This window comes from Leptodactylus fuscus, chromosome 6 (genome assembly GCF_031893055.1).
Source record: "Leptodactylus fuscus isolate aLepFus1 chromosome 6, aLepFus1.hap2, whole genome shotgun sequence".
Lineage (NCBI taxonomy): Eukaryota > Metazoa > Chordata > Amphibia > Anura > Leptodactylidae > Leptodactylus > Leptodactylus fuscus.
The window spans coordinates 131573041-131599954 of NC_134270.1; the positions used below are offsets into that span (position 1 = coordinate 131573041).

General features: G+C 42.2%; 1 protein-coding gene across 1 annotated transcript; it reads left to right on the forward strand.

Moving 5' to 3' along the window:
• Nucleotides 1-8848: 8848 nt before the first annotated feature.
• On the forward strand, nt 8849-25451 carry LOC142208610 (syndecan-4-like). Its single transcript, XM_075277220.1, has 5 exons — nt 8849-9023; nt 20900-21041; nt 22130-22176; nt 22413-22593; nt 23809-25451. Exons 1-5 carry the CDS (start codon nt 8961-8963, stop codon nt 23952-23954), a joined length of 579 nt encoding a protein of 192 aa, XP_075133321.1. The 5' UTR covers nt 8849-8960; the 3' UTR covers nt 23955-25451.
• The last annotated feature ends 1463 nt before the right edge of the window (nt 25452-26914 follow it).

Below are 26914 nucleotides of genomic sequence, written 5' to 3' on the forward strand. Positions count from 1 at the left end.
TTTCCGTCGGTTTCAGTATAAAACAATGCAAGACTTTTGCTCTGACAATTTTAGCCAGAGTCTGCGGCAGTCTCCTACAGTGACCTTATTATGGTATATGCTATACTGCAAAAAGTAATGCAAGTGTATGCCAACTGTATGATCCTATTGATAGAGCGGTCACAACAGATACACAGTTACACCCTTTTGACATTAGTTTAATCCTTTCTTGAAATGAAGGTAATTACGTATTGTGCTTTACTAATGTTGATGGAGGCAAACATAGAAAATGTAATCCCTTACATTTGGATAGGATCACTATAGGAAAAAAAGGTGCTAAATGCGGTAATATAACTATCCATCTCATTCAATGTAAATCTGTAGCATTTGTGAGAACATTTAGCAAACCATTGTATTGTGTATGTCTCCGTCTATTTTCTGTACATGGTTACGGGGGCTGACATTTTTCTTGAACATCTCTTGAATTTCTTGACTAATATGCTTTACAGCAATCTCATAGTCATAGGCAGCAATAGTCAAGAGCCTACCAATTGAGGTTTAGGGGGGAGTTTAGAAGTGCAATGCTCATCTATGGCTAAGAGTACATGCAGAGATAGGTCCAGGGCCACTTTAACCATAGTGCCAATGGTGCACTTACACTGGGCCCTATGGTAGCATAGGCCCCCTTTGAAAGCAGGACAGTCATGCATTTTCTGTCCCACTGTCCAGGGCAGTGGATCTGGTCTGCACCAACTCATCGGCGTTGCAGACAGTAATGAAGGTAGACGTCCGCCCCTGCTCCACCACCCGGCCACTGTCTTTGCTCCTGTGACTTGGGAGCAGGAGACGCAATGTAGTGATGTCACTTACATCGTGCCTGTTGCTCCTTGAAGACTCCGGAAGCAGAGACAAGAGTGAACCGGGAAAGATGAGTAATAAGGTTTGTTTTATATACAGTGGGAGACATGAAACTGTTGAAGGAATCTGGAGAGTAGGGGGACATACAGTGCGGGCCACCTGAGGGGGACATGATACTGTGGGGCCATGTGTGTGGAACATGAAAATGAGGGTGACATAATGTGGGGGCAACCTATGGGACGTGATAATGTGGGGGGCCACCAGGGGATTGGGGATATAAATCTGTGAGGGGGACCTGAAAATGTGGCGGCAACCCGAAAGGGGACATTATGAGGGGCATTATGGTGCCACTAGGGAGGCATTAGTTACTAAGGGGCACTATACTATGTGGAGGCCAACATAGGGTCATTAGAATTTGTGCAAGTTGTATATTTCCAGCTGGTGGTCATGGGGGGGGGGGTACTTATGAAACACATGCAAAGAACCCACCAATTTGTTTAAAACGGCCCTGGATGAGCAAAAGGTGTTTTCTTCTATTGTAAACCTATCTGTGATGGAAATGAGGTGCTTCTGCAAAGAAGAGTCCTGCAACTGTCAGGATATTAGGCTTAGTGGCACAATGAAAGTTGCAGGGAAAAAAAGGAAAACTATATAAATAAATACATCTACTGTAATAATGTGTGACATGAAAGACTAAAAATAAAGTGGCCAGCAATAAAAAAACAACGTTTAACATAAAACTTGGCTTTGAGTCTATTGTCAGAAAAGCGCATTGCAAATGGTTGGTGTAATTTATTCCCTTCTGAAAGAGAACTCCTCCTAGTGACTTCTATTTACATGTGATAAGTTTTGCTATAAGGAGGATATCCTCCTTCTGCTTACATATGGTTAATCTAGTTACCAGGGCTAGACGTTCTTTAATGCACAGTATACCACATACACCTCTATAGGTACTATCGCTTGCTTATTGTATTGCTTGTGACTTTGTATGTATGCTAACTCAATCTAAATGCCCAGTGTGAATTTCATTCATTATTCTCATTGTGAGTGAAATGCAGGTCATTATTTAACTCTTTAGACTCCTACTACTGTGGTTAAGTAGATCAAGTGCTCAAGTCTATCTTGCCAACGCCCCGCCACCAAAGCTTTCCACTTTCCATTTTTCTCCAATCACTGGAACTGGAAGCCATCTTTAGAACTGTAATGGGGGACATTTGCGGTGGGGACACATACACACACACACACACACACACACACACACACACACACACACACACACACACACAACACCCTTTTAATGAACACACAGACCCTTTAAAGCTAGGGCTACATGGTGACTTTGACCATTAACATGGGACTAGAAGGTAGTTCAGTATTCAGGAGTTGCGACATGGTAAAAGAGTTGTGGCCAAAGTAAGATAAGATAACCCTTTAATAGTCCCATCGTAGGGAAATTCGGTGTGATATAGCATCATGGATAGTACAGTAGTATATAACAAGAGAGAGCACATACAAGCTAGCAGATAGAGAGATACTAGGAGTCATAGCAACTAAAAAAGAAAGGGAAAACTTCAGGATCATTTAGTTCTCTGTGCGAATTGATGTTGATAATACAACCAAACTGTGTAGTCCTAGCCTTATACTAACTAAGGGCTCATGTAACTGTCTGTATTATGGCTGTGTACAGCCTCGTTGCATATAGGGCCTAGTGGTACCTACGTTAGTATAAAAACAACTGAAAAAATCTGTCATCTAGGAGTTAAGTCATCATCTGATGCTATATCACAGAGCTATACATCTCAGGGTAGGTAAACTCATAATATGGCACCATACTGTAGTAAAGAGTGCCAACAGTTTCAACATACAAAATTGCATTCTACTACATAATGCGAATGAGGATTTAAATAACAGTGATTATCTATGAATTGAAGAAATACATTAATGCTATTCATGATACATGATATCAGTAATACTGTGTAATATATAAAATGGTATATTGATGGAAAACCACTCTTGGATGACAATACTGTAGCCTGTATGCTAATAATATAGTCATTTACTAATACTATGTGAATCAGTAAGGGATTTCCTCCTCTGTTACTGTGTTTGATATTGATACCAGTATTTGTAAGAAATGCTGACACATTATTGCTACTGGTGCGTAGACACTGGAGATCAGATAATGGTGTTTCGAGACAGTAACCACAGAATGATGCAGGAATTTTGGTTTCAGTCATCCCACACTGCCGATGATGTAACTACATAACACCTAGAAAAAAAAAGTTTTATATGGCCACAAAACTCCAGAAATAAAGGTGAAATGGAATTCTCAGAAAGAGACATTTCCAATTGACTGTACTGCTCTCATCTGGCAGCAACGATTCCTACAGTGCACACCACAACATACTGTACGAGAATACAGAAAGAGGAAGTCGCAACTCTACACATGGCCATACATTTTCTCGTATTACAGCAAGGCTTTAGTATTGTCAACGTCAACCAGCTTTCCTTGAATGGAGTCTCACCAAAACTCAGAATATCAACCCAGCCCTGCAAATAGATAGGTTAGTGTCACCTGAATCAAACTGTGTCTCCCCCTTGGGAATTGGTGCCTCCGTTGTGCCCTTTTTAGAGCACCGAGGACTTTGCCCCTTACCTTCTTGGAACATAGCATTGCTCTTATTACTTTAAAGGGATTCTATCATTGGCTCTAGTGATTTTTAACTAAGCATATATTTGTATAGCTTTTAGAAAGGCTATTCCACACATGCCTTTTGTTTAGTAATGCTTTTTTGAATTAGCCCGCTTTTATTGATATGCTAATTAACCAGCACGGAGCACCGGAAGTTCACCAGGACTGGGTGCTGTGTGTAAACAGGGGGAGGTGAGAGCAGGGAGGCTGTTGCTGCTAACTCACCTCCCCCTGTTTACACACAGCACATAGTTCTGGTGAACTTCCGGTGCTCAATGCTGGTTAATTAGCAGCTGTGCTAATTAGCATGCTGTGATTTACAAAACCACAACCACCTTGGAAACCGCACCTAGAGCACTGTTTTTTGTTTTTTTTTTAAACTCCCCCCCCCCAAAAAAAAAAAAAAAAACCCAACCCATTGACCCTTAAAATGCAACAAAAGTGAAGATAAACACTATAAGCAAATACAATAGCTTGTCTTTACTAATGTGGTCATGATTTATCTGACTAAATAATCCTATAGCAAGCGTAAGGGACTTATGTTTTTGCTTTACTGTAGCAGTCAATAAAGACAAATAGAGGCTGAATATATTCATTTTGTATCTATTAGAGCTTTCCATTAGGGCTTATTCAAAGTCTGTGGTTTTCAGTACAATGCTGCACAAAATCTTGGCATAACACAATGGTTTTGTAAAAATCTTCAAAAATTAGTCTTAAGGGGTGTAGAGGGTGCTGTCAGACCGGGGCCCAGGAGCCTTAGGGGGCCCATAAGTACTGGCATCAGTATTGAGATTGCAGCTTCCATCTGACCCATAAACCAAGGAGACCCCTAGATCCCCCTAACCACACTAAGGATGATTAAACTCCTTAGCACCCGTAACTATCACTATCAAGAATTCATAGTAGGAATGAGGTAGGGGGCCCCGGACAAAAGATTGCACCAGTGTCCACAAGACTTTAGTTATGCCACTGTTGCTATCACAGCAGTCAGGTGTTCTGGTCCTTCAACGAAAGGTGATGCTAGAATGAATGTTTTCACTCTCCAGCTTCTTCTGGGGTCAGAAGAAGCATGTGATAAAAAAAAAAAAAAGGTGCGTTGGGACAGTCGTCTGTGGTCTATACATGCTAATACATGATATATATCTATTCCATTGTTGTGCTAATATATCATGCATGTGCTTAGTATGGCTTTTATGTAACTTTAGTGTTTGTTGTTGTGGATTGGTATCCTATGAAACTGGTTTTTGTACACCACATCCTCAGCACCTTTCTGGTCTTGTGACCTTACACCATTTTATATCTTTTTATCTATATATTTTATTACTAATGTTTAACTATGGATTTGTATTTTCTACCACAGATTTTGTGTATCTCTTTTGGCGGTTAAAAAATTAAGTAAATAGGGGACTAGTTGCAATACTCCACCATGGCCACTACACAATGTACAGAGGCTTCTGCTTCCAGCTTCATACACACTGTAGATGAGGCACTACTAGGGTGCTGGGTCCCCACTGATCTAATATTGATGACTATAAATATACCAGGCTGAGGCGCCACCTTGGTCCTCCCAGTTCTGCTCATTTACACAATGCAGCAATTGAGGAACAGAACAGGGGCCTTGCGTCAAATGTACACCAAAGTGTAATCCATCTACACCAGAAAACTGGCATAGATGGGTTGATAAATTTGCCCTAATGGGCACAGTGGGTAGAATTTATTATTCCCTGTATGCCAGAGCTGGATGTAAGTCTGGCGCATGTTTGGCACACATACATCAACGATGCATCGCTCTGATCTTTCTGCACCCGTCTCCCCACTAGGTGGTGATGGGATCAAAGTGAGCTGGGATAGGAACGCCTCAGTCCATAAAATTTACTATAACTTACATAAAAAAGTGGTAAGTTATACTTGATATTTACACCTGTTGTAGGTTTCGCTTGTGGCACTTGGGACCTTCCCTAATGTGCCAAAATTATTGAGGGGCTGGAGCTTCTTTACTATTCTGATAGATGTCACACCATGAATTAAGACTGCTGTAAGAAACATGGTCTTAATAAATTACCCCCTGAAAAAAGGTGACAAAAATAACAGGAAACACTGTCTGTGAACACACCCAAATAAATATGGATTATATTGGCTTCCAGACACGTGAATTAAGGAACTGATGTATAGTAATTGTTGAAATCCCTTTCCATTGGGTGACGCACTATCGCGGAACCCTAACAAACCCGTGTTTAGTGAAGGAAGCCCTTCAGGCGCCATTGGTGCCCATTACGTGAAGCATATGGGACTGCTATTCTTAAAATCAGATTTACACAGGCGTATTCTGTCTATGAACTATGGCTGACGTGTAATTGAGCTGAGCTGTGACCCAGACCTCAAGCATCGTAGTGATCTCTACTGCTCGGAGTCTCGGCCTCCCCATGGGACTACGGTCCTATACAGAAAACCTGATCACATCATGGGACAATAGTCCCGCGGGAAGGTAAGATACTCCTAGCCTCTTGGACCCCTGATCAGTGGCGTAACTACCGCCATAGCAGCAGAGGCATTGCCACAGGGCCGGGGACATTAGGGACCCGGCGACAGCCGCTACCGCTGCTATCATTATACTCAGGGGTCTTTTCGGACCCCCGAGTATAATGATTGGCGGACCGGGAAAGGTAAGAAACATAAAAACACTGTTACTTACCTCTCCACGATCCATGCAGACTTCGGCCTAGTCGTGTGACGTCTCATGTCCCTGGCCTGTGTCCTGGGTCATGTGACGTCTGACATCATTGAAGATGGACTACTTTGGAGGCCAACAGCGTAGGAGATGGGAGATAGGTAACAAAGTTTTTTTTATGTTTTTCTCCCCTGGGTCTCCGATTATTATACTCTGGGGTCTTAAAAGACCCCAGAGTATAATAATTGTTTATGGGTGTCCACATTGGGACATAATACTGTGTGCAGGAGCCACTATGGGGTACAATACTGTGTGCAGGGGGCACTATGGGGCATAATACTGTATGCAGGGGCCACTATGGGGGATAATACTGTGTGCAGGGGCCACTATGGGGGATAATACTGTGTGCAGGGGGCACTATGGGGGATAATACTGTGTGCAGGGGCCACTATGGGGGATAATACTGTGTGCAGGAGACACTATGGGGGATAATACTGTGTGCAGGGGCCACTATGGGGGATAATAGTGTGTGCAGGGGGCACTATGGGGCATAATACTGTATGCAGGGGCCACTATGGGGGATAATACTGTGTTACTGTGTGCAGGGGCCACTAAGGGGGATGATACTGTGTGCAGGGGCCACTAAGGGACATAATACTGTGTGCAGGGGCCACTATGGGGGATGATACTGTGTGCAGGGGCCACTATGGGGGATAATACTGTGTGCAGGGGCCACTATGGGGGATAATACTGTGTGCAGGGGCCACTAATGGACATAATACTGTGTGCAGGTGCCACTATTGGGGATAATACTGTGTGCAGGGGCCACTATGGGGCATAATAGAGCGTGCAGAAATGAGTAGGAGGGGGTTGGTCGAGGTCTTCAGCGTCGGTCGGGGGGGGCAGGGGGGCAATGTCAAAAGTTCGCCTCGGGGCCCTGCCATTCCTAGTTACGCCACTGCCCCTGCTCATTGTTCAGTTCAGGAAATACTGTCACTAATTCCCAGACCAAATAAGCCCATGTGAGCCCGACCCAACATAGAGAGGCAAATTACTGTATGTCATAGATATGAATGGAACCTAAAACTATTAGGGATAGTTCACATGGACACAGAGGGGGCGGTTTATGGTGCATAATCCGCCCCCTCACAATGGTGGTCTATGTAGACCGCCAGGCTACTTTTTTCCATGAGCAGCAACCTCCGGAGTCGGCTCATTCATTTGAGCCTACTCCGGAGGGGGAAGCTGCGACAGTCGCGGCTCCCCACGTCACTCTCGGTGCCAAAATCTGCGCTGACGCTCCCCATGTGAACTAACCCTTAGTATGACCCAATTGGACTCCCCAAAAAAACTAATTTCATAAAAGTGGAGCTGTTCCCATAGGAACCAGGTCTCATTTTCCTGATTTCCACTGTTGACGGCACGGGTAACAGGTTCTCCGATGTCCCAAGTCAGATCGATCTTCCCCAGAACTATGTGACACATAGTTGCAATTTCTTCCAGGTATTATGCTTACTTATATAGCGCCATCATATTCCACAGCGCTTTACAGACATTGACAGTCACTGTCCCATATAGGGCTCATAATCTATATTCCCTATCAGTATGTGTTTGAAGTGTGGGAGGGAACTGGAGTACCCAGAGGAAACCCACACAAACACAGAGAGAACATACAAACTCCTTGCAGATGTTGTTCTTGGCAGGATTTGAACCCAGGACTCCAGCTCTGCAATGCTAACCACTGAGCTACCGTGCTGCCCTAACTTTGGCAGCGTCTTATATCATTGATACAATACGCAGAAAGCATGTTATAGCACGGTGGCTCAGGGGTTAGCACTGCAGCCTTGCAGCTCTGGAGTCCTGGGTTTGAATCCTGCCAAGGACAACATCTTCAAGGAGTTTGTATGTTCTCCCCGTGTTTGTGTGGGTTTCCTCCGGATACTCCAGTTTCCTCCCACACACCAAAGACATACTGATAGGGAATGTAGATTGTGAGTAGAGATGAGCGAGTACTGTTCGTGTCAGCTGATCCGAACAGCACGCTCCATAGAAATGAATGGATGCACCTGGTATTTCCGCTTTGATGGTGGCCGGCCGCTTAACCCCCCGCGTGCCGGCTACGTCCATTCATTTCTATGCGAGCGTGCTGTTCGGATCGGCTGATCCCAACAGTACTCGCTCATCTCTAATTGTGAGCCCTATATGTGACAGTGACCGTCAATGTCTGTAAAGCGCTGCGGAATATGATGGCGCTATATAAGTAAGCATAATAAATAAATATCTTGGAAGCCAAATGTTATGTAGGGCATAATAATACATTATTAGAAAGTCCGCTCCACGTAAGACGTCTAGGAAGTAACAAGGAGTTTCCTTTAGTCAGGCACTGAATGTGAAAGCTGAAAGTGAAGCCATGTACTAAAGCCATGTACTAAAGCCTTCCTCACACACCTCGCACATGTCATAGCAAACAAAAGGCTGAGGCAGAAAAATTCCACTAAGTCAGTAGTGAAACCTAAAGCCTCTTATGTCATTTCCCCTTTAAATGAATCAACTCCAGACAGGGAAATTCCGGTAATGGGGGAGGGAGGGAGGACTGTGTGTAGTGGAATGGGAGGAGACGTCTTATAAAAAATCCTTTGAAGGTAACCCACACAGAGGAGAGTAGTAAAGTTGTGTGGGGCAGCTGTGGGGATCTCGCTGTGTATCGCAGTCACTCAGGAGTTTGGGATTGTCTGTATCCAGGACTTAGCGCCATTATTTCTCATGAACATGAAGCTCTTGCTGCTCCTTGTCGGGTCCCTGCTCAGCGCGGCGGCGGCGGAATCGGTAAGTGACGCAGCGCAGTGGCCCCAAAGCGCGGCCGGGAGGGGAGGGGGGATGCGCATAGTTCACATTCCACGGCAGCGCGCGATACCTGGCTGCTATTATTGTGTGGGCTCTAGCTCCAACCTTGTGGGCTTTATAGCGGGCACCACAAGTCCCAGCAGTTATAGACTCTGATATTCTAGCCAAATGCAAGATTATTGTATGAAAAGTACTCCATTTTTGGGGGGTAATATGCCGCATGTAAATAACTGATGGCCAGATGTGAACACTTGGTTGCCACATTTGGTTGATCTCTTCCAAGTCGGTGGAGTGTTTCAGTTGACTTTGTCCAGGCCCCGGGGCAGACCGTCCTGTTCCATGTGGTGGCCGTACAAGGGTCATTGCCCCAAGTGATGTGACCATTGAGCTGTGCGACTGGAATGTCTGAGTGAAAGAGACTCCATTTACAAGCATGTCTCTGAAGCTCCTAGCATGAGGCTGCCACCCTGACCTAGCCCATTGTTCCCCAGGAATTCCTGCACCTTTTCCCTTGCGGACGTAATTCGCTTGGCTAATGAGCTGTGGATAAAGTTCTGGCCAAACACAACCCCCTATCCCCCCTCATGTGTGACTTATGTGGTGCCAGTGTCCTCCATTACAACCCCCAATACTTAGCCAGGGGCGTCCGTGAATTGGCCCAGGAAATGGGGAGTATTAGTTATTCACATGTCTCCTCTTGGGATAGTATCTTCTCATCCATTATGGATGGGTGCTGGGATAATGGGATGTATAATGGTTGTGTGGTCAGGTCAGAAATCTGTTGTTAAACTCTACGTCCATCCCAAACGTGATATTGGGTCTCCCGACAATGTGCCCTATACAGGTCTAGCTATAGTGGCCTGTGACACTTCACTATTTTCTATGGACGTCCCTTTATTGGCATCCCTTTTCCTGGACCCCTACTCTAGGTGTATATATGTATATAGCCACTCTGCTACTCTTTCCAGAAACCACTAGTCATGTATCTTGTATAGGTTTACTAAACCTCTATAGAAGGTTGCTACTACTGTTCAGGGGGTTCCTTACTAGTCCAATCTTTGGGTACAACATACCGTATTTACTATTGCTGTCTGGCCTCATAACGTGAATGGTTTCCAACCTGTTTTTCTTGAAGGTTGGAGATCACTTTTTATTACGCATGAGCGGATTTACATAAATGGTGACAGGGCGGTCAGAAGATGTGCCAAATATGTCACAAGGGCGCATGTTGTTTGATCCAATTGACCTAAGGAAGAAAAGTCTACCTCTTGGGTGGCATTATAAATCTGGTGCATTTTTTTTATCTTGGCATAGTCACACCTTCTTCACTAGACCCATGGGAATGGTATCCAGCAAGATGCAAATTTATAAGAAATTTGCAAAATTGTGATGAAACCATAGTAAATCTTCCCCAAGATAGTGTAATGTTCTGTATGCTGGTGGGCTGCTTCCATGGCCTCCTCCACGTCCTTACGACTAAGACCTCAAGAAGTTTGCTCCGACGTCATCTTCATTCTTGCTCCGTAGCCAAATAACTTTTTGGCAAGGCGGTAACTATTGTAAGAGGCTAATATTTAGATTCCAGCTCGTGCTTGGAATTCTCTTGTCTGTGGGATAAAGCGACCTCTTGACTGTCTTATTAGCAGATGTTGCTGGCATCATTGTCTGTCAAGTAGTTATGTAAAACAAGGAGCTTGGATAAACATGGAAGGATTCGGGAAGCCAAGTTTCCGAAGACTCTCATAACTTTACTTGGGGGGGGGGGGGGGGGGCTCTAGCTGTGATTTTGCTCGCCTGATGCTTCTTGTACGTGTTTGTTGAGCAGTAAACAAGTTTGTGGGGCGTCTGAATCAGTCTTGGGTTTCCTTGACTTTGATGTCTCCACATGTCACGGTACATTAGTGTTGCAACATAGCCTCTCCTGTCTTGCGTAACGTCACAAACAGTTTTTCTGGGATTTTTTTTTTTCCTTGTGAAAAAAAGGGAAGGATGTCCATTTTAGGAAATGATTTCCTTCAGACTTCCAGTATATGAAGTTCTGACTTGGATTCCAGGGAGCGGATATCATGGATGACAGTATGTGCGCTCTAGCTGGGGGTCAGTGGCCTCACAAGACGTAGTTAAACATTTAACTGTACGAAAAAGGAAAGGACTTGCGATAAGAGCCTGGGGGGGGGGGGGGGGGGTTGTGGTCTTTTAGGATGCAGTGAGCTATGGACGGGGTTATGCTCTGACATATGCTTCAGCGGGTCTAGGGACAAAAAAATCCCCACTTGAATTGTACCAGTTCAAAACAATAACAGGGCTTACAAAGTCAGTCTCCCTGCTCAAAAAGACAGGCGCCTGTAGCGTGAGGCCCCTCTGGGGTCATTGTTTTCGATGGGGCCGCCTCATTTGCATTTAAATGATCTGGTGCTTTATGAGGTAAGAAAGTGTTCTGCTTAAAAGATTGTTTCCGTTCCAGAGATTTTATTACTGTATTTTACCCCCGGTTGGATCTGATCAACAATCAGATCTGAGAAAATTGAACAAATATTAATCTTTTGATGGTAGTAAGGCTCTATTGGCTTCATCCAATGAGGACATAACAGATTTGGGGGTATAGAGCTAAAAATCTCAATGGCTAGGCCCTTTTATACTACAACATGACACACGGTATACTTCTTAGAGGGACTAGATAGAAGGTATCTCCCTTTAAAGGTAGTCTGTAGGCACTTTTGTCCCCTTTAAAGTGCTGATCAGGTTATGTACAGGATTTGGAGGGCTGCTGCCCCTCTGCAGATCTATACAGTTAACAGTCTCTTTTGATGTAAAGCTTAGGCTCCATTAACATCACAATATTACTTCCAATTAGCATGTCCATTGGATGCAAAAACATGGTCTACGTACAAATAGATGCAAAAAAGTGTTATGAATACAGCCTTATCCACATGATCTGACCTTGAAGCAGTAGGCTTTTTTAGTGGTCAGTGTACATCCATGGGTTATCAATTTTCATAGAGAGAAACTGCACGTTCTGTTATTTAACGGATCAGACACACGGACTGTCAAAAGGTCAAGGAAATAGATCCTTGGATATAAACAAAAAAAATAGATAGATATGGTCGTGACCATGGACCCCTGTTGTGTGAAAAAGGGAAAATGCTAGAGGTCACTCTGGCCTGAGGGGGCACCAGAGAGCGTTTATTACAGTGAGCACTAGGGACTGCCTCTGGGGCACTTGCAGCCGCGGTGCTAAAGGTATTGAAACATGGAGTTCATAAGGCCTATTGGTTATTCCTGCTATTATCTGGACCAAGCACTTATCTCTAAAACTCAGCCTGTGTCATAGAGCAGCCGATCACCCCATGAGCAAGTATTTGCCGGTCCATTGGGCGATGGCTGTCTTGCAGACGATGATCTTTTGATGACCGCTCATTGCAGTGTGTGAACAATCGTTCCTCTTGCATGTACTCTGTCATGTAACCCATATGTATGACAGGATTTTCTGACCCTAAAGTGACTTTTAACCTACGACCTGTCCTATGTAAGTTTTTGGGGACCAAAGTTGCAGATACTCATTTATTTACCTGTAACTGGTTCTACCCTTCCTTGTCCATGGACACACTCCATGTAAAGAACTACCAGGGCCTCACTAAACCCAGGCCCATGGGGTTGCTCATATTGGTAAATGGCTTGTGTTTCCTCCTATTGGTAAGACTATGTTAGGTACCGAGTTGGATCTTGAGATGTCGGCCTTCTACATAACCCTTGGATGTAGTGTTTTTGGTATTTGGTACTGTTTGTTTGTCATAGTATTGTATACGGTATAGGGCACAGGATACATTCATAGTCAACAAATGGGATTCTGTTACATTATCTGTTACTAGGCACGGATTCAATTTTTAATATGGGTATTTACTGCCTATATCATTATTCTTCTTCAAATATAGGAGGGGCAGCTATGTATGTATATATACTTGTATACACCCTTAGGTGACTCATGATGACTCCGCAGGTCAATAACTACATTATTCGCAATGTGGCATTGCGAATGTTATACGTCACATACGTGGCCGCCTTTTGGCAGTTTCACAGGAGCGCGACGATCTCCACTGCCAGGGAACAGCTGCCGTATTCTTCTTCTAGGCCCCTGAAATGTTGGGGAAGGCAGAGACTGTAAGCTTCCTGAGATCCTTTTGTTCTGCCCCTGCAGAATTCGGTCCTGTGTGCAACGCCAGAATCCCAGGTGCCCTTACATGCAGAGCAAACAGCCTGTGCGTGTGTACCTATTATGCTGCCTTTCATGCTTCACATCCTGACCACGTCAAACCTTCAGACTCTTAGTGTTCTCACTCTTGTATACACTCACTGTATATGTATTTACTCAAGTAGGCCAGCGTCTTTCATGCCGTCTTGCCTGATAGAGCTTAAGACATATGGTGCAACCTTCTTGTAAAGCCGCCATTTTTGGAATAAATCATTCTAACCTTTGTAAGAACTAGTTTTAATCTTCTGACTGCTTAATGAATAATATGACCAGTAACCAATAACACAGTCTGATCATATTACTGAAAATGGTTCTTACCCTTATTTCATACATTCATTTTGGTCCATATCATCCGCTTTGGAAAGCTGCCATACATGTTCAATAGCGGTTGGTAGAATGACGCATGGTGCTCAGTTTGGCCGAGCATGCATGTACTCTGAATGTGGAAAGAGACATGAGCAGCTTCCAAACTCTTCTGGATGTGGTTTATCTTTGAGTACAAAGGTTTGGGCTTGTTAAAATTCAGCATGTCCTATATCCACCAAATAATAGACAAAGAATGCCTATCAAGAGCCAGATGAAAAATAGAGCCAGAAATGCGCCGATGGCGTGTACGTTTTTGAGGTTATTTTTCCTTCTGATGTCTATGGAGATTTGTATTCCTTGGCTGGCTCCTGGAGCTGACTGACTGGCTTCTAGAGTCAACAGTGAATTAAAGACTACCCCCCCCCCTTCTACCTATAGTCTAGAAAAAGCAAAACCAATCCGAACTAAGTGTTGACCCTACAGAGATTTGTGTAGGCTAGAATAGGATAGACTTTATTCCCGTGGTGTATCTTCCTATTGGAAACCAGCCTTCTGTAATCCACCATACTGGGCCTGACAAGAGTGACCATATAGTTGGCTACTATGACTTTACGTTACAATCTACAAACAAAAAAGGAAAAAAGTTCAAAATGGCCACCACTTGACCTTGTTTTGTTTCTCCGGATGTGCTTTTAGGAAACTTGAGGGTTATTCTAGGACTGTATACAATGCTATACACAGGGAAGTTCCTTGTACATGGAATTGTCCTGATGCTGCTGAAGCGGGTACGCTGCACGCCAGGCTGATAGACAATCCTGCAGTCCCTTGTGACATGTGACAACCCTTGCTCAAAGTCCTGAAGCGCTCAGCTCCTTCGCATGCAGTCTAACAAGTCTTGTATGATTTGTGTAAAGTTACTGGTGTCTGGTTACTCTTTCTAATGGAAAAGTACAGTTCTATAGGTTACACAAGTGGGAGTTGGTACTAACACGTTTACCTGCTGAGAATAAGAGAATGGCCTTATTGTCTACCTGGCTTTTGTCTGCACAGGTGCTTGTCCTGACCCCCACTCATCTCATTGAATACTGCACTAAAATTTTTTTTTTTTTAGCTTCATATGACCTTTATAACATACTGTAGTCTACAGTCCATAACTTTTTCAACTTTTTTGTCACATTGTGTCACCTGCTTGTATTCAGTGACTGGTCAGTTGGATTTGGACAAACTGGTAGTATGGCGCACTCTTGGGTTCGTACGGGCTGGTAGTATGGCGCACTCTTGGGTTCGTACGGGCTGGTAGTATGGCGCACTCTTGGGTTCGTACGGGCTGGTAGTATGGCGCACTCTTGGGTTCGTACGGGCTGTTAGTGTGGTGCACTCTTGGGTTCGTACGGGCTGGTAGTGTGGCGTACTCTTGGGTCCCTGTGGGCTGGTAGTATGGCGCAGTCTTGGGTCCCTGCTGGCTGGTAGTGTGGCGCACTCTTGGGTCCCTGTGGGCTGGTAGTGTGGCACACTCTTGGATCCCTATGGGCTGGTAGTGTGGCGCACTCTTGGGTCCCTGTGGGCTGGTAGTGTGGCGCACTCTTAGGTCCCTGTGGGCTGGTAGTATGATGCTCTATGTTATAGCAGGTGCTGTTGGTTTGGTTCATTCTGATAGCCATGCAGGTTAGGGGTGCTCTTGCATCCATACAGGTTATAGAAGGAGCTTGGCATGGCACCCTCCATCAATCCATAGAAGAGCACAGATGTCTCCAGCTGTTGCATTGTTGGAGCTGCTTCCTTCCACTTTATCCTAAATAATGTCATTAATATTGTACATGGCTTCCTGTTTACCCCATAACATTACAGCTATTCCCAAGGCTCTACAATGTTATGCTAAGAGGTAGCATTCGGAAGTGCTATCTTCCTTCAATCTAAATTTGAGACAATTGCTTCCTGGCCTGCTACTTGATATGCTCGACTTCGTGAAGCTAAGTGAGGGTTGCCTCTTCATGTAGATACAACTGGCTAAGCCAGGTCCTGTCAACCCTCAAGTCTGTTGTCATCTTTGACAGCGTACCCGATGGTACGTTCCCTTTCTGTGCAGTACTTGGAGATTGTTGGCCTCTCCATTGAATAAATGGCAATGAATTCAGTTCTGGAACATTTATCAGATGACATAAACACATGATGAATGATGAAATGACTATTTCTATATCGTACCACCAACATAAATAAAACTCAGCAGAAATTTACTACAATACTGGTGAAGCCATCTTTTATAGTGGACCATTAACAAGGTAGTAAATTGTTCCATCCTGGGGAGGGTAAGGCATATAGAGAGGCCTTGCCTTGTGTATATTGGGCATCTATTCCCCAGGCGGTGGCCATTGGTGTGCAAATGACCTCACACTGTAATGATGAGACTCTGCAGGGTCCCAGCACTGAGCAAACAGCTGACTCCTTGCTGGGGGGCACAGTCAATAGTGAACAGGGCAGACAATTAGGAGGATTTTCTAACAGACTCTTTAATTATTTAGTCATTCATTTAGAAAAATGTTAATTTCCTGTTTTCAATAATGGCAAAATTAAGATATGTTTGCTGAGCTCTTATGTACCTCAAGGTGTGCGGGCTTAATTATTTAAGAAGTCTTCTGCACATCCTCGCCATCTCCTTCAAAATGTGAAACTGAAGGCTTAGGGTTTTTTTTGAGATTCTTCCATTTAATTTTGCTGTATTAATTCTCTTCCTCCACCCTCCCTCTCTCCATAACTTTTTTTTTTTTCTTTTTTTTTTTAATTTTTCTTTATAAATCTCAGACCTGACTCCAGGTGGCGGCAGCCATTTTCCAAAAAAAGCTTCCGTTTATTAGCTTGGCGTATGATCTACCGGGGTGAAGTCACTGGTACAGTGTCACGTTACATCTACAATCTATCACGAGGATATTTCTACTGGATTAACCTAGAATACCCTGTGGTGGTGAAGTCATATTTACTGTTCTTGATGCGCCTGTCATAAACTTGGTGTACTAATGCGCCATTATCATCACATCCTTTCTAGAGCGAGTACAAACAGGCCTCCCCGGGCTTAGGAACATGAAGGCAGGAAGCGGTTTTCCCTGGGGCTCGGATTCTTTTTTTTTTTTTTTTTACAGAGTTTGATTCATCCATAAAGAAGGTTCTTTATGTCAGTCAAGAATGAACACAAGGGTCGGTTCAGGAAGAGTTTTGTTTCACAGTACATCTCTGATTTCAGGGCTGTGATCATGGCAGGATACGTGGAATTACAGACAGATACAGGTTCGACGTTGATCACCACCTATAGTTATGTACCGTTTTTTTCCGTGTACAAGGTGCAGTTAGTGGGATCTATAACATATAGCTATATTCTAAGCTGTGCTATTGTTTTGTAGGGCTCTTCTCAAATCGATGCGGGTGCCTTAGATATGTGTGAAATAGTTCTCCTGCCTTCATTTTGACTTGGAAGTTGACTCTCCTCTTACAACTTTTATAGACACTAGTAAAAAAAAGTTGCAAAATTTTCTTGGAAAATATTAAAATGACTTGATCTTCAAGGTATTAATTTTGTATAGCGCTAACATAGTTGTCAGTGGTTCACATCATTCCTGTCGTTCAAAACCTGACATTCGATATGCATGTATTCATCTGTAAGTTATTGGAGTATGGGAGGAAACCTGTGCCAGAATGGGGAGAACATATGAACGTCATGTAGGGATTGCTCTTAGTCAGGATCAGACCCAGGACCCATCTCACCACTGAGTCACCATGTTGTCTGCAGTGATAATGGTATCTCAATAGCTCCTATATCACATGGAGCCTGTAATCTAATAAGCCATTATTTGTCCCCTATTCTATTGCTATGGAACAACTTAACTCCTTTTATGGAAGCAGACGTCTTAAGTGTTCTGGAACGAAAATATAACTCCGTCCCTTTATGGAGTCTCTTCAGCCATATGTAAAGTCCCCTCTATTTTTGTATGGCGTTTCAAGGGTGAGATGACGGATTTCTCAGAAATTGCACTGCATGGCTCACCGATGTGTCCAAGAAGCTTCAGCCTCCTATAAAAATGGTCCATTTTCAATGTTGAGTGTCCACTTAAACTGGAGATCCTCTACCTACCTCTGACTGCTACTTGTATTCAAGGATTGTTCTTGATGGACATTGTGTATTGGGGTAGAGTTGTTACGCACCATACACAAAACCAGTCATCTGGTCCTGGCCAGGACTGGTTCAGCCGGCTCTGCTCTTGCGTATGGGCACTTGGCTCAGTTAATGTCGTCCTATGATATTTCTTGTTGACCGTAATATCCACAGAACAGTAAGCCATTGTTTAGTACTATGGATGCAAAATGTCTTTACCTAGCACAGCTGGAATAGTGCCACTAGCTAAGCAGACAATAGCAGCTTATGAATTATCTTTTGTATCTTCTTGTAAAATGAACAAATAATTCCGATATTTTACCCTTGCTTGGACAGGTCAACAAATGTCACAGATGGGTCCACTTTAAGTTAAACAGAAACACCGCCCCACCTTCCCCCTTACCTGTGCAGGTGTAATAATGTATCGGGTAGCATTTCTGCAAGGTCAAGGCAAAGGTCTATACTATTTCATGGAAATGCTTTGATCTCTTAACTGTGCTAAAGACATTCAAAAGGAATAGCTTTCATCCTGCCATGTCCATTCTGTTCTTGGGCTATTGTAAGTTTGGTATGGATTACACCCTTCAAAAATGTAAAGGTTTCCTTCTTAGTATTACTCCATAACACACAAGATGCTACAGAAGAAGCTTTAAAAGATTCTTTAACGATTTATTCTTAACCATTGGTAGCCGTGCCCGATAGAGGGTGAGAAGCGATATATAGGTTTATATGATTTGGACAGGTATTGAGTAGAGGCAGGGAGAGTCCCAATTACCCCTCCGACACCATGATTGACAGCGGTGTCTGTATCAATGTGTACACATCAGACTGTCAATCACTTTGGGTGGGCGGGGCAATCAGGACTCTCGTGCTCTCCCAAGAGTCCGGTCAGGATTTACTCTGCTTTTTACCCAGATCATATAAACTTCTATATCACAGAGCTCAGCTTCTCCAGAAATCACTTTCACTGGTCTTTATGGCCTTGCACAGCTCTCATGATGCTGATATTGGTGGAATTATTCATACATATTACCTTGGCCGAGGATTTTTACATGACGTGGATGATATCTACCCAAACTGGATGTGTTTAGAGCTTTTAGGGTCTATTCCCTATCTTTTTTTGACGCTACACTGAAATCGCTTCTACATATGTGTTACATAATGTATTTTCCAGCAAGTTAGTAACTTGAATCAACGGAGACAAATAAAGTAGATTTTCTTTTTGCATACACAAGCAAGTTATATTAAAAACTGGATAAGACAACTGCCCTGGAAAAAAAAAAGTACTCAAATTTTTTGTTTTCTCCCCCCAGTCTATTAAAGGTTAATTGAATCAGTGCGGTTCTCTCCACTCTCCTAGTATGTGATGTTTAATGTGTAAACCAGACAAGGAGCTGAGCTCTGTCCAATGTGCCTGTTTGCAATACCTTGTGCGCTTCGAACCAGGTGTCCCGGAGCCTGACCTTGCAGAGTACAGTCTGTTATCTCATTAGAGTTAAATATTATCCCGCTGATTTAAATTACATGGAAAAACAAGCCCGTGGTTACATTGTCATTAAGAAAACATTAGTGATACACTGTATCACTAGTGGGTCCATGTTCATCTACTTGACCGTCGCCTCGTCTGGGCTCATCCATTAGAATACACTCTTTGTTTCTTTTCTGCTTAGATTTTGAGGTTTCCTTAACCTTGAGTGCAATGTCTGCAAGGTTGTGGTTTTCCCTATCGAAGCCTGGCTTCCTGTTGGTGACTGATAAAGCCAAGTGAAATGGTTCTGACCTTATAAGAGTAGCGCAGGTCAATAAAGTCTATAGAACTGATGTTCTACCGCAGTCACTTTTCCCAACCTCTCTCCCTGCCCGCCCACTAGCTCCTGCAGAACCTCTTTAACAATAGAGCTTTTAGTTTGGAATTTAGAGAGGAAGACTCAAGATGGACAACAATTCCCTACAGTATATCTTGTTAGTGTGGAGGTTCTCCTTGAAGTCATTGATTCTTCTGTGTATTTTTTTTAAAGACTACAGTTCCTTGTGCCAAAATGTGACATTAATTACCATAAGCACGAACCCTTTTTTGGGACTTTCTGCGTGTGCTCGAACCAGTTTACGTTATGCAAGCAGCAATCCTGGAAATTCGCCAGGAGTTTCCAACATGTAGCAAACCAAGTGTTGACTAAACTCTTCAGGCAATGCAAATAAGAACTGTCAGAATGTCCTAGTTAAGAGCCGTTGATTGTGAAATATTGCTCTCCGGTGGGCAAGAAAGAAGATTTTGGACAATGCACAGGGCCTTGTTTACATATGTGAAGCTGTTTGGCAGATGTGCCTTTGGTGAAATGTGCCATTGTTAAAGACTGAGCCCCATGAGGTTCGACGGTGCAAAGAATAATATACAAAAAAAAAAGTTTTATAGCTCCAAATTATCCCACCAATGTTATCCATGAGCAATTTTCCTGGCAGAACATTCTTATAGTTTATACTGTTTGTGACCAGAAAGTCCATACTTTTGTTCTTCCTTTGCTGACCATGGTCAGCGAGCTGCAGCAAAAAAATAAAAACCTCCTGATTTTTGGGGTGTCCCTCTCCCCTTGTTGCAATAATGCTGTGGGTTGCACTATTCATAGAAATGAACGGAGCAGTGGTAACACTAGTGCTTTCTCGCACGGTTTAGGTCCACTCTCCTTTTACAGGTTGCCATAGGCAGGCCATGTGTGATATCTGTACATGAAGTAGGGTATCGCCTCGCGGCTGTAAACTACTGACTATTCACACGTTAGTAGAGCGTTCATTATAAAGTGTTGTGTATGTACTTTCTGCAATGTATTGTCCCTTTTTTACACGCAACATAGTTTTCTAGGCGGGTCCTGTAATGCAGGTGTGGTTGGAGCTTTACACGTTGCAGTAAAAGAAACTTCTACCCTAACCTGTTTTAATTATTGAAATAAAATCTCCTTGGGAAGAAAAATGGGTTACGTCTTGACTGTATTAACGGTTTAATTGCCAGATCTTGAGGCTTTGAAACACAAATTACCTTGTCTCTGGCTTATTATTATTATTATTATTATTATTATTTATTAATTATTTCATAATTTTTTTTCTGATTTGTGATGTATGTCTAAAAAGATTTTTAATGGATTTTTCCCATCTTTTCTTTTATTTCAGATGAGAGAAACGGAGTTGATGGACCCCATTGTGAAAATTGAGGACCTAAGTGAAGGATCGGGGCCAGATGATGAAGATCTGTTTACTGACTACTATGATGAGGAAGATTCGGATTCGCTGGACCAATCCTCTGGATCTGGAGGTATATGATCTGGTTTGTCATATTATTAGATACAGTACATATATTTTCTTAATCTCTCGCTTTGCTGATCCGTAGTGTAGGGGATGCTAAGTTTTAGGTGAAATAGGATAGCTTGTCATATAGGGAGTCCTTTAAATACAATAGTCAATTGCTGGATTCTCTATGTGAGGGTATTGCACAAATAGTCTGCAGGCATGGGGCAACACTGTGGCCTAGTGGTTAGCACAGCACTGCAGCCTTGCAGCGCCAGAGTCCTGGGTTCAAATCTTGCCAGGTGTAACATCTGCAAGGAGTTTATATGTTCTCCTCGTGTTTGTGTGGATTTCCTCCCATTCTACAAAGACATGCTGGTAGGAGAAAAAAATGTACATCGTGATCCCTACATGGGGCTCACAATCTACATTTAAAAAATAAAAAAAAAAATAGTATGCAGGCATTTTAAAGGGCCTTATCGTTACTGTACAGATTTATTAGCAGAATACAAGTCCTTATTGCCATTATATATTTGATCAATGAGGTATAGGGCTGGGTTCTTGCTTTGTGCCTGGGATTCAAAGGGATTGAGGACAAACTTTGTGGCCATTGACTGTAGGATTACCCTCCATATCTAGCAACCATTGCTTTCCACTTGCAGCAGAAAATCATATATAACATACTACATGGCTCCTGACCATTCTCTTCTCCTTATCCTCGTGAAGTATGCATGCTGTTCACATAAAATCAGTGCAGACGTGTTCAAACCTATCTGTCATATAAATACATAGGAAAAACAAACAAGGTGCGGCTGTAGAAGACTTGGGAAAACAAGATGTTAGACTATCAGAGAAACTTGCGTGCTGAGTACACATACTGGCTGCCTGACACTTAAAGGCAAAGTAGTAGGCTTGTAGTTGAGCTCTTAAAACAATCTGTCCACCTTCTGCTCTAATAAGTAATCAAAATAATATAGTATAATTATATCTGTAATATTGTATGCAAGAACTACTGTGAATCTGGCTTTTATGGCACTATATTTTTCTGTGGCTTTAGTTAATGAATGTAGTCGAAGCCTTGGACTAAATTCTGATATGTGATCTTAATCTCTGCAGATGATGAAATTGAAGATGACCTCGAATTAACCGACGACACGCCCAAAGTAAGTGTTGAGTTTTCCATGTAAACCTGTGTTATCCTTTCTTAGTAAGATGAATAATAATGGCTACATCTGTGCCAAGTCCTAAATACGAAGTCCTATAACTCCTTTAATCAATGTAGATATTAAATGAGTTATTTGGAGCTTAACCCCTCGGCAGAGAATTTCCTAGTATAAGGCTGAATCCAAATCTTCGCTAGTTTGCATGTCCTAACAAAATGTTATTCTTTCATCCACAGACTTCCATCGATAACAATTCTGTAGAAGAGGATGACGATCTAGACGTCAATGAAAACGAAATAGTCCAAAAAGACAATGATATAGAGATCCTGAGGAAGACCATACCTGACGACCCTTCAAATGAAATCTCAATGGCCAGCACCTCTCAGGGCTTTTTCAGCAGAACGGAAGTAGTCATTGGTGAGTGTTTCTATGATCTTTTGTGTGTTGTGCACATGATGCATTTTCTTTGTCATTTCCGATTCCTTCTTATTCCGCAAGTCCCATAGAAAGACACCTGTGTGCTGAAATAAACCAAAAATAAACTCCGCTAGTTGTTGTTGTCTTACTATCCATTCATTAAGGAACAGAAGTGGTAATTTATCCTTGAGTTTTCCTCAAAATTTCCTTCCTCTTGTAAGTCATTCATAAAAACAACTTGCTTCTGTACATCCTGGAGTTTTCTTGGCTGTACAGCAAGTCTCCTATGTAGTATGCCAGACATATGCAGTAACAGTTTAGATGTTTCTGCTGCCGCCTTATGGGGACAACTTAACTGGCCATTTAAAGGGATTTCCCATCTCCATCTTTCACCAGCTTTTCCTGCTCACTCTTCTTTTCCTGTATTCTTCCACAAGCATGTGGGTGGACTTTGACTGTTTTATGAACAAAACACTATGAAGTACCTCAGTAGATCTAGACATCTCATAGCCTTTACTATGAAAGATTTATTGTGATTACTAGAAATCTATAATAATGCGGACCAAATGTGTATAGTAAGTGCATTACATTACATTACACAGGTTTGGAGAGAGAAAAATCTTTCATGCTGCCAAGATCCAGAACAGAGAGTGGGATTGCAATAATCTCAGTGTCAGATAATGGGCACTGAGCAACACCTCTGTATGAGGCCTTATCAGCAAAATGCAATTTGCAGACCTATAAGAGTAGGGGATAATGGCTCTGAGAGCCAGCATGATTCTAGAGAACTTGGCCCCCCTCCTTTCCAGAGAGCAGTGAGACCTCACCAGTCCTGGATCAGATAAGAGGCCAGGGATCTAGGAAACGTAGTGTAAACAATGGTAGGAATAATCTCATAGGCAAATGAACCAGCATTGCTACAGCAATGTGTGTAGGACAAATTAACTATAAGGCACTGGCCTTTATTGTACTACTATATGGAGGAAGGACTATTAACCTGTTGCATTTCATTCTATCTAAGGAACATTGCTTCTAGGGTAGACTAGCTTGGAATATATGGCACCGAACGGCCCAGTAAGGAGTTTTACACCACTCTCTCCCTACTCTGTAGTTTACCTTATTTGAGTAAAACCTAAAACATCTCGAATGGTTCCTATTTTTGCAAAGCAAGTATATTTAATTTACCTGTATCCTTTTTTTTTTTTTTTTCCATAGCTGTCGTTGCTGGCGGATTGGTTGGCCTGGTCTTCGCCGTCATCATCGTTTTGCTGGTAATGCGCGTCAGGAGGAACAATAAAGACATTACCTACGACGCAGTGAAAAAACCCATCTACAAAAAGGCGCCAACAATCGAGGCATAGGCGTCACACGGACCCCTTTTGACTGTTGAATGGACTTTGAAATGCATTGAGAGCTGAGAAATCAAACATTCATGTTGTATTACCTAATGCATTTCTATGACCTAACTGCTACAGCTCACATGGTTTAAATATATTGAAAGGAAAAAAATAAGCTGTTCTTCCTTTTGTTTTTTTTTGGTTAGGTTTTTTTTTTTTTTTTTTTTTTGGAGTCCAAGAAATGAGATTTGCCAGAATTGTTCTGGAGAAGGGCAACATTTTATTTCCTAAAGAAATTCCAGGCGTTCTTGCCTACAGAGACCATTTAGTGAAATAAAGATGGATGCTTTACGAGGTTAAATACACTACATTTAAAGAGTGGATATTTAACTATTTGTGGTAATTTGTGAACGCTAATATGCATATACTGTATGTTCCGTAATTTAATGATCCTCTGTTTAATGGAATATTTTCTACATGTCTTCCATGATCTAGACTTCTTTTTTTTTATTTTTTTCCGTCATGTATGTATTTGTATAAAGATGGAGGCTACTCGCAGTATAGACCGCTTATCGGGTGTATAAGTGGAGCGGTCTATGCTGTTTAGGCTTGCGCTAGTACCCAAGTTGCCTTCTATCCTGAAACAGCCATTCAGTATAGGGGTGCGCACCTATACATGGACAGATTCTATCTTTACCTCACCCAATCTCTTTACCAAAAACTACAATAAACTGCCATTTTCTATTGCTCTTTCTAAATGAGAGGTACAAAGTCTGTTTTCTACTGAGTGAAAGTTCTTCAGGCGTGTGCGCGTGTATGAGTGTTAGTACATGGGTATGGATGTGTGTAAACTGATATTCGCCTTTATATGGGGAGATGTTGAACTTTAGTCCTAGAAATCTTTGACATATTTCAATTTTTTTTTTTTTAAAGAGAATAATAAAATGTTAAAATTCTGAAATGCATTTAAAATGTATTTTGTAGTAAATGTTAAGTCTGAATAGCATTTGTAATATTGATTGTAGAATTTTTGTTTTCTTTAATAAATGCTTTTTTTTATTTAAATCTCCTTTAATGTTTCATAGTAACGTCTGTGTACATATGTATTATATATATATATTTGTATTTACCAAGGGCATTTTTTAAAGTGAACCTGATGCCAGTTCTAAGATTGGTCAGGAATGGAAAACTTTATGAATATCTTTTCAAGTTAACCCTACTAGGAATTGTAAAAAATCCCTATTGGACCAGTATGTTAATAAGTTTGTCCATGTTTGCATGTAAAACATGAAACGCGGTGGCAGGTTCACTTTAAAAAAAAAAAAAAATAATAATAATAAATTTATAGAGCAGTCACTAAATTATGTCTCCATTGGGTTCTGAATTGTATAATAATGGGTTCATTGTGTACTGACTGCTCTGTATTTCTTTCACTTCGGACCATACAATACTACTTGTTTGTTTTTGTACCTGTACAATATTTCAATGTAGCAACTATTAAAATATATTTATATTTCACAACCTTTTATAGTAGGGCTTCTTTCTTTATGCTATAAAATGAAGTGGGTATTTTTAATGAAACAAGACTGTCCTTTAAGGGATTGTCACCCAATAGACTCTGGATTAGGGAATCGGTCCATGGGGTCTGACTAGTGGGACCTGACTGCTCCATGTTAATTGAGCAGTGGTGCACGACCGTGACAACCACACTATTCATCACTATGGGACTGCTGCAGTGGTGATCTCCTGCCTCTTTGTGGAAGGGTTTGGGGTGATGGCGATGCATGTGCATCAACTCCAATAACTGGATGAGGGAAACCCCAACTCTGAAATTACACATCGGGATAGGCTCATAAAGAGTGTCCAGTTTTTGTTCCAGAGTCCACCTACCCATCTTGCTCTCTATCTAAGTATGTCTATAAACATTTAGGTTTTATATTGCTTTTTGAACATTTTGTGAACAATTATTTGTTCAAAATTCTATGACCGTTCATCCCATACAGCCAACCATAGACTAAAGCTCGGGAGGGATTACAGCCAAATACAGTTTTGTGTTGGCAGTCTAATATCTAATGTGGGTGGCTAAGATGACCACCTAAGTATAGTTACTAACGCAACTAAAAAAGTTCTTGCTCCATGTAACAAAGCAATAAATGGTACAACTGCTGGCACTGTTACTGTATCCATTTCATACTGCAAGTTACATGGGGGAGTTCTTCAAACAAAACGGCTACACTCTGTATAGACAATGTGTGAAACCTATACCGCACTCACTCCGAAACACCTGGCGCACAAGGACTTAGCATTGGGGGGTGGACATGGCTGCTGCTATAGAGAATACACTGCTTTTCTAATTTATTTTTCAGGCTTTATAATTGTAATTTACAACAAAAGAATCAAGAAAAAAAAAGGACCTAAGACATCATATAAGGGATTTATCATTTTGTTTGGATTCTAGATTTAGTTCATTTTAATGTATCTTTCATGGTCTACTTTTAAAGAGGACCTTTCATGTCCTCGGGCACTTGCAGTTTTATATACTGCTAGAAATCTGACTGGATTCAGTGCACTGTTGGCTTTCCCATTATGTGCCCTGGGAGAAGATATCGGTGCAATTACCGATAGTATAGCACTACGGACAATGCTGTCAGGAGGGGCGTTACTCACCGCCCAGCAAGACTGTCAGGAATCCCCTTATGACAGTGAAGAGCTATCGGTAATTGCACCAATGGGGCACATAACAGAAGAGCAGACAGTACCCTGAATTCAGCGCACTGTCGGCTTTCTTGTGGTATATATTAACCGTATGTGCCGAGGACATGAAAGGAGCAGTAAAAACCTAAAAGGTGTACAAAAACTTTTCAGTGCTTCCTTCCTTTATATCCTCTTTTGCTTTGGTCTTGTTTTGTCTTCTAAAACATTAACAATACTGAGAAACCATACATTAATATATTTTCTCTGTGTGCTCCAGGAGATCTGCCATT

Bases quoted from the DNA above. Each gene is read 5' to 3' on its own strand.
- LOC142208610 (XM_075277220.1), top strand. From the start codon at position 8,961: ATGAACATGAAGCTCTTGCTGCTCCTTGTCGGGTCCCTGCTCAGCGCG. The intron at 9,024-20,899 runs GTAAGTGACGCA...CTTTTATTTCAG, and splicing joins GCGCGGCGGCGGCGGAATCG to ATGAGAGAAACGGAGTTGAT. The intron at 22,177-22,412 runs GTAAGTGTTGAG...TTTCATCCACAG, and splicing joins TAACCGACGACACGCCCAAA to ACTTCCATCGATAACAATTC.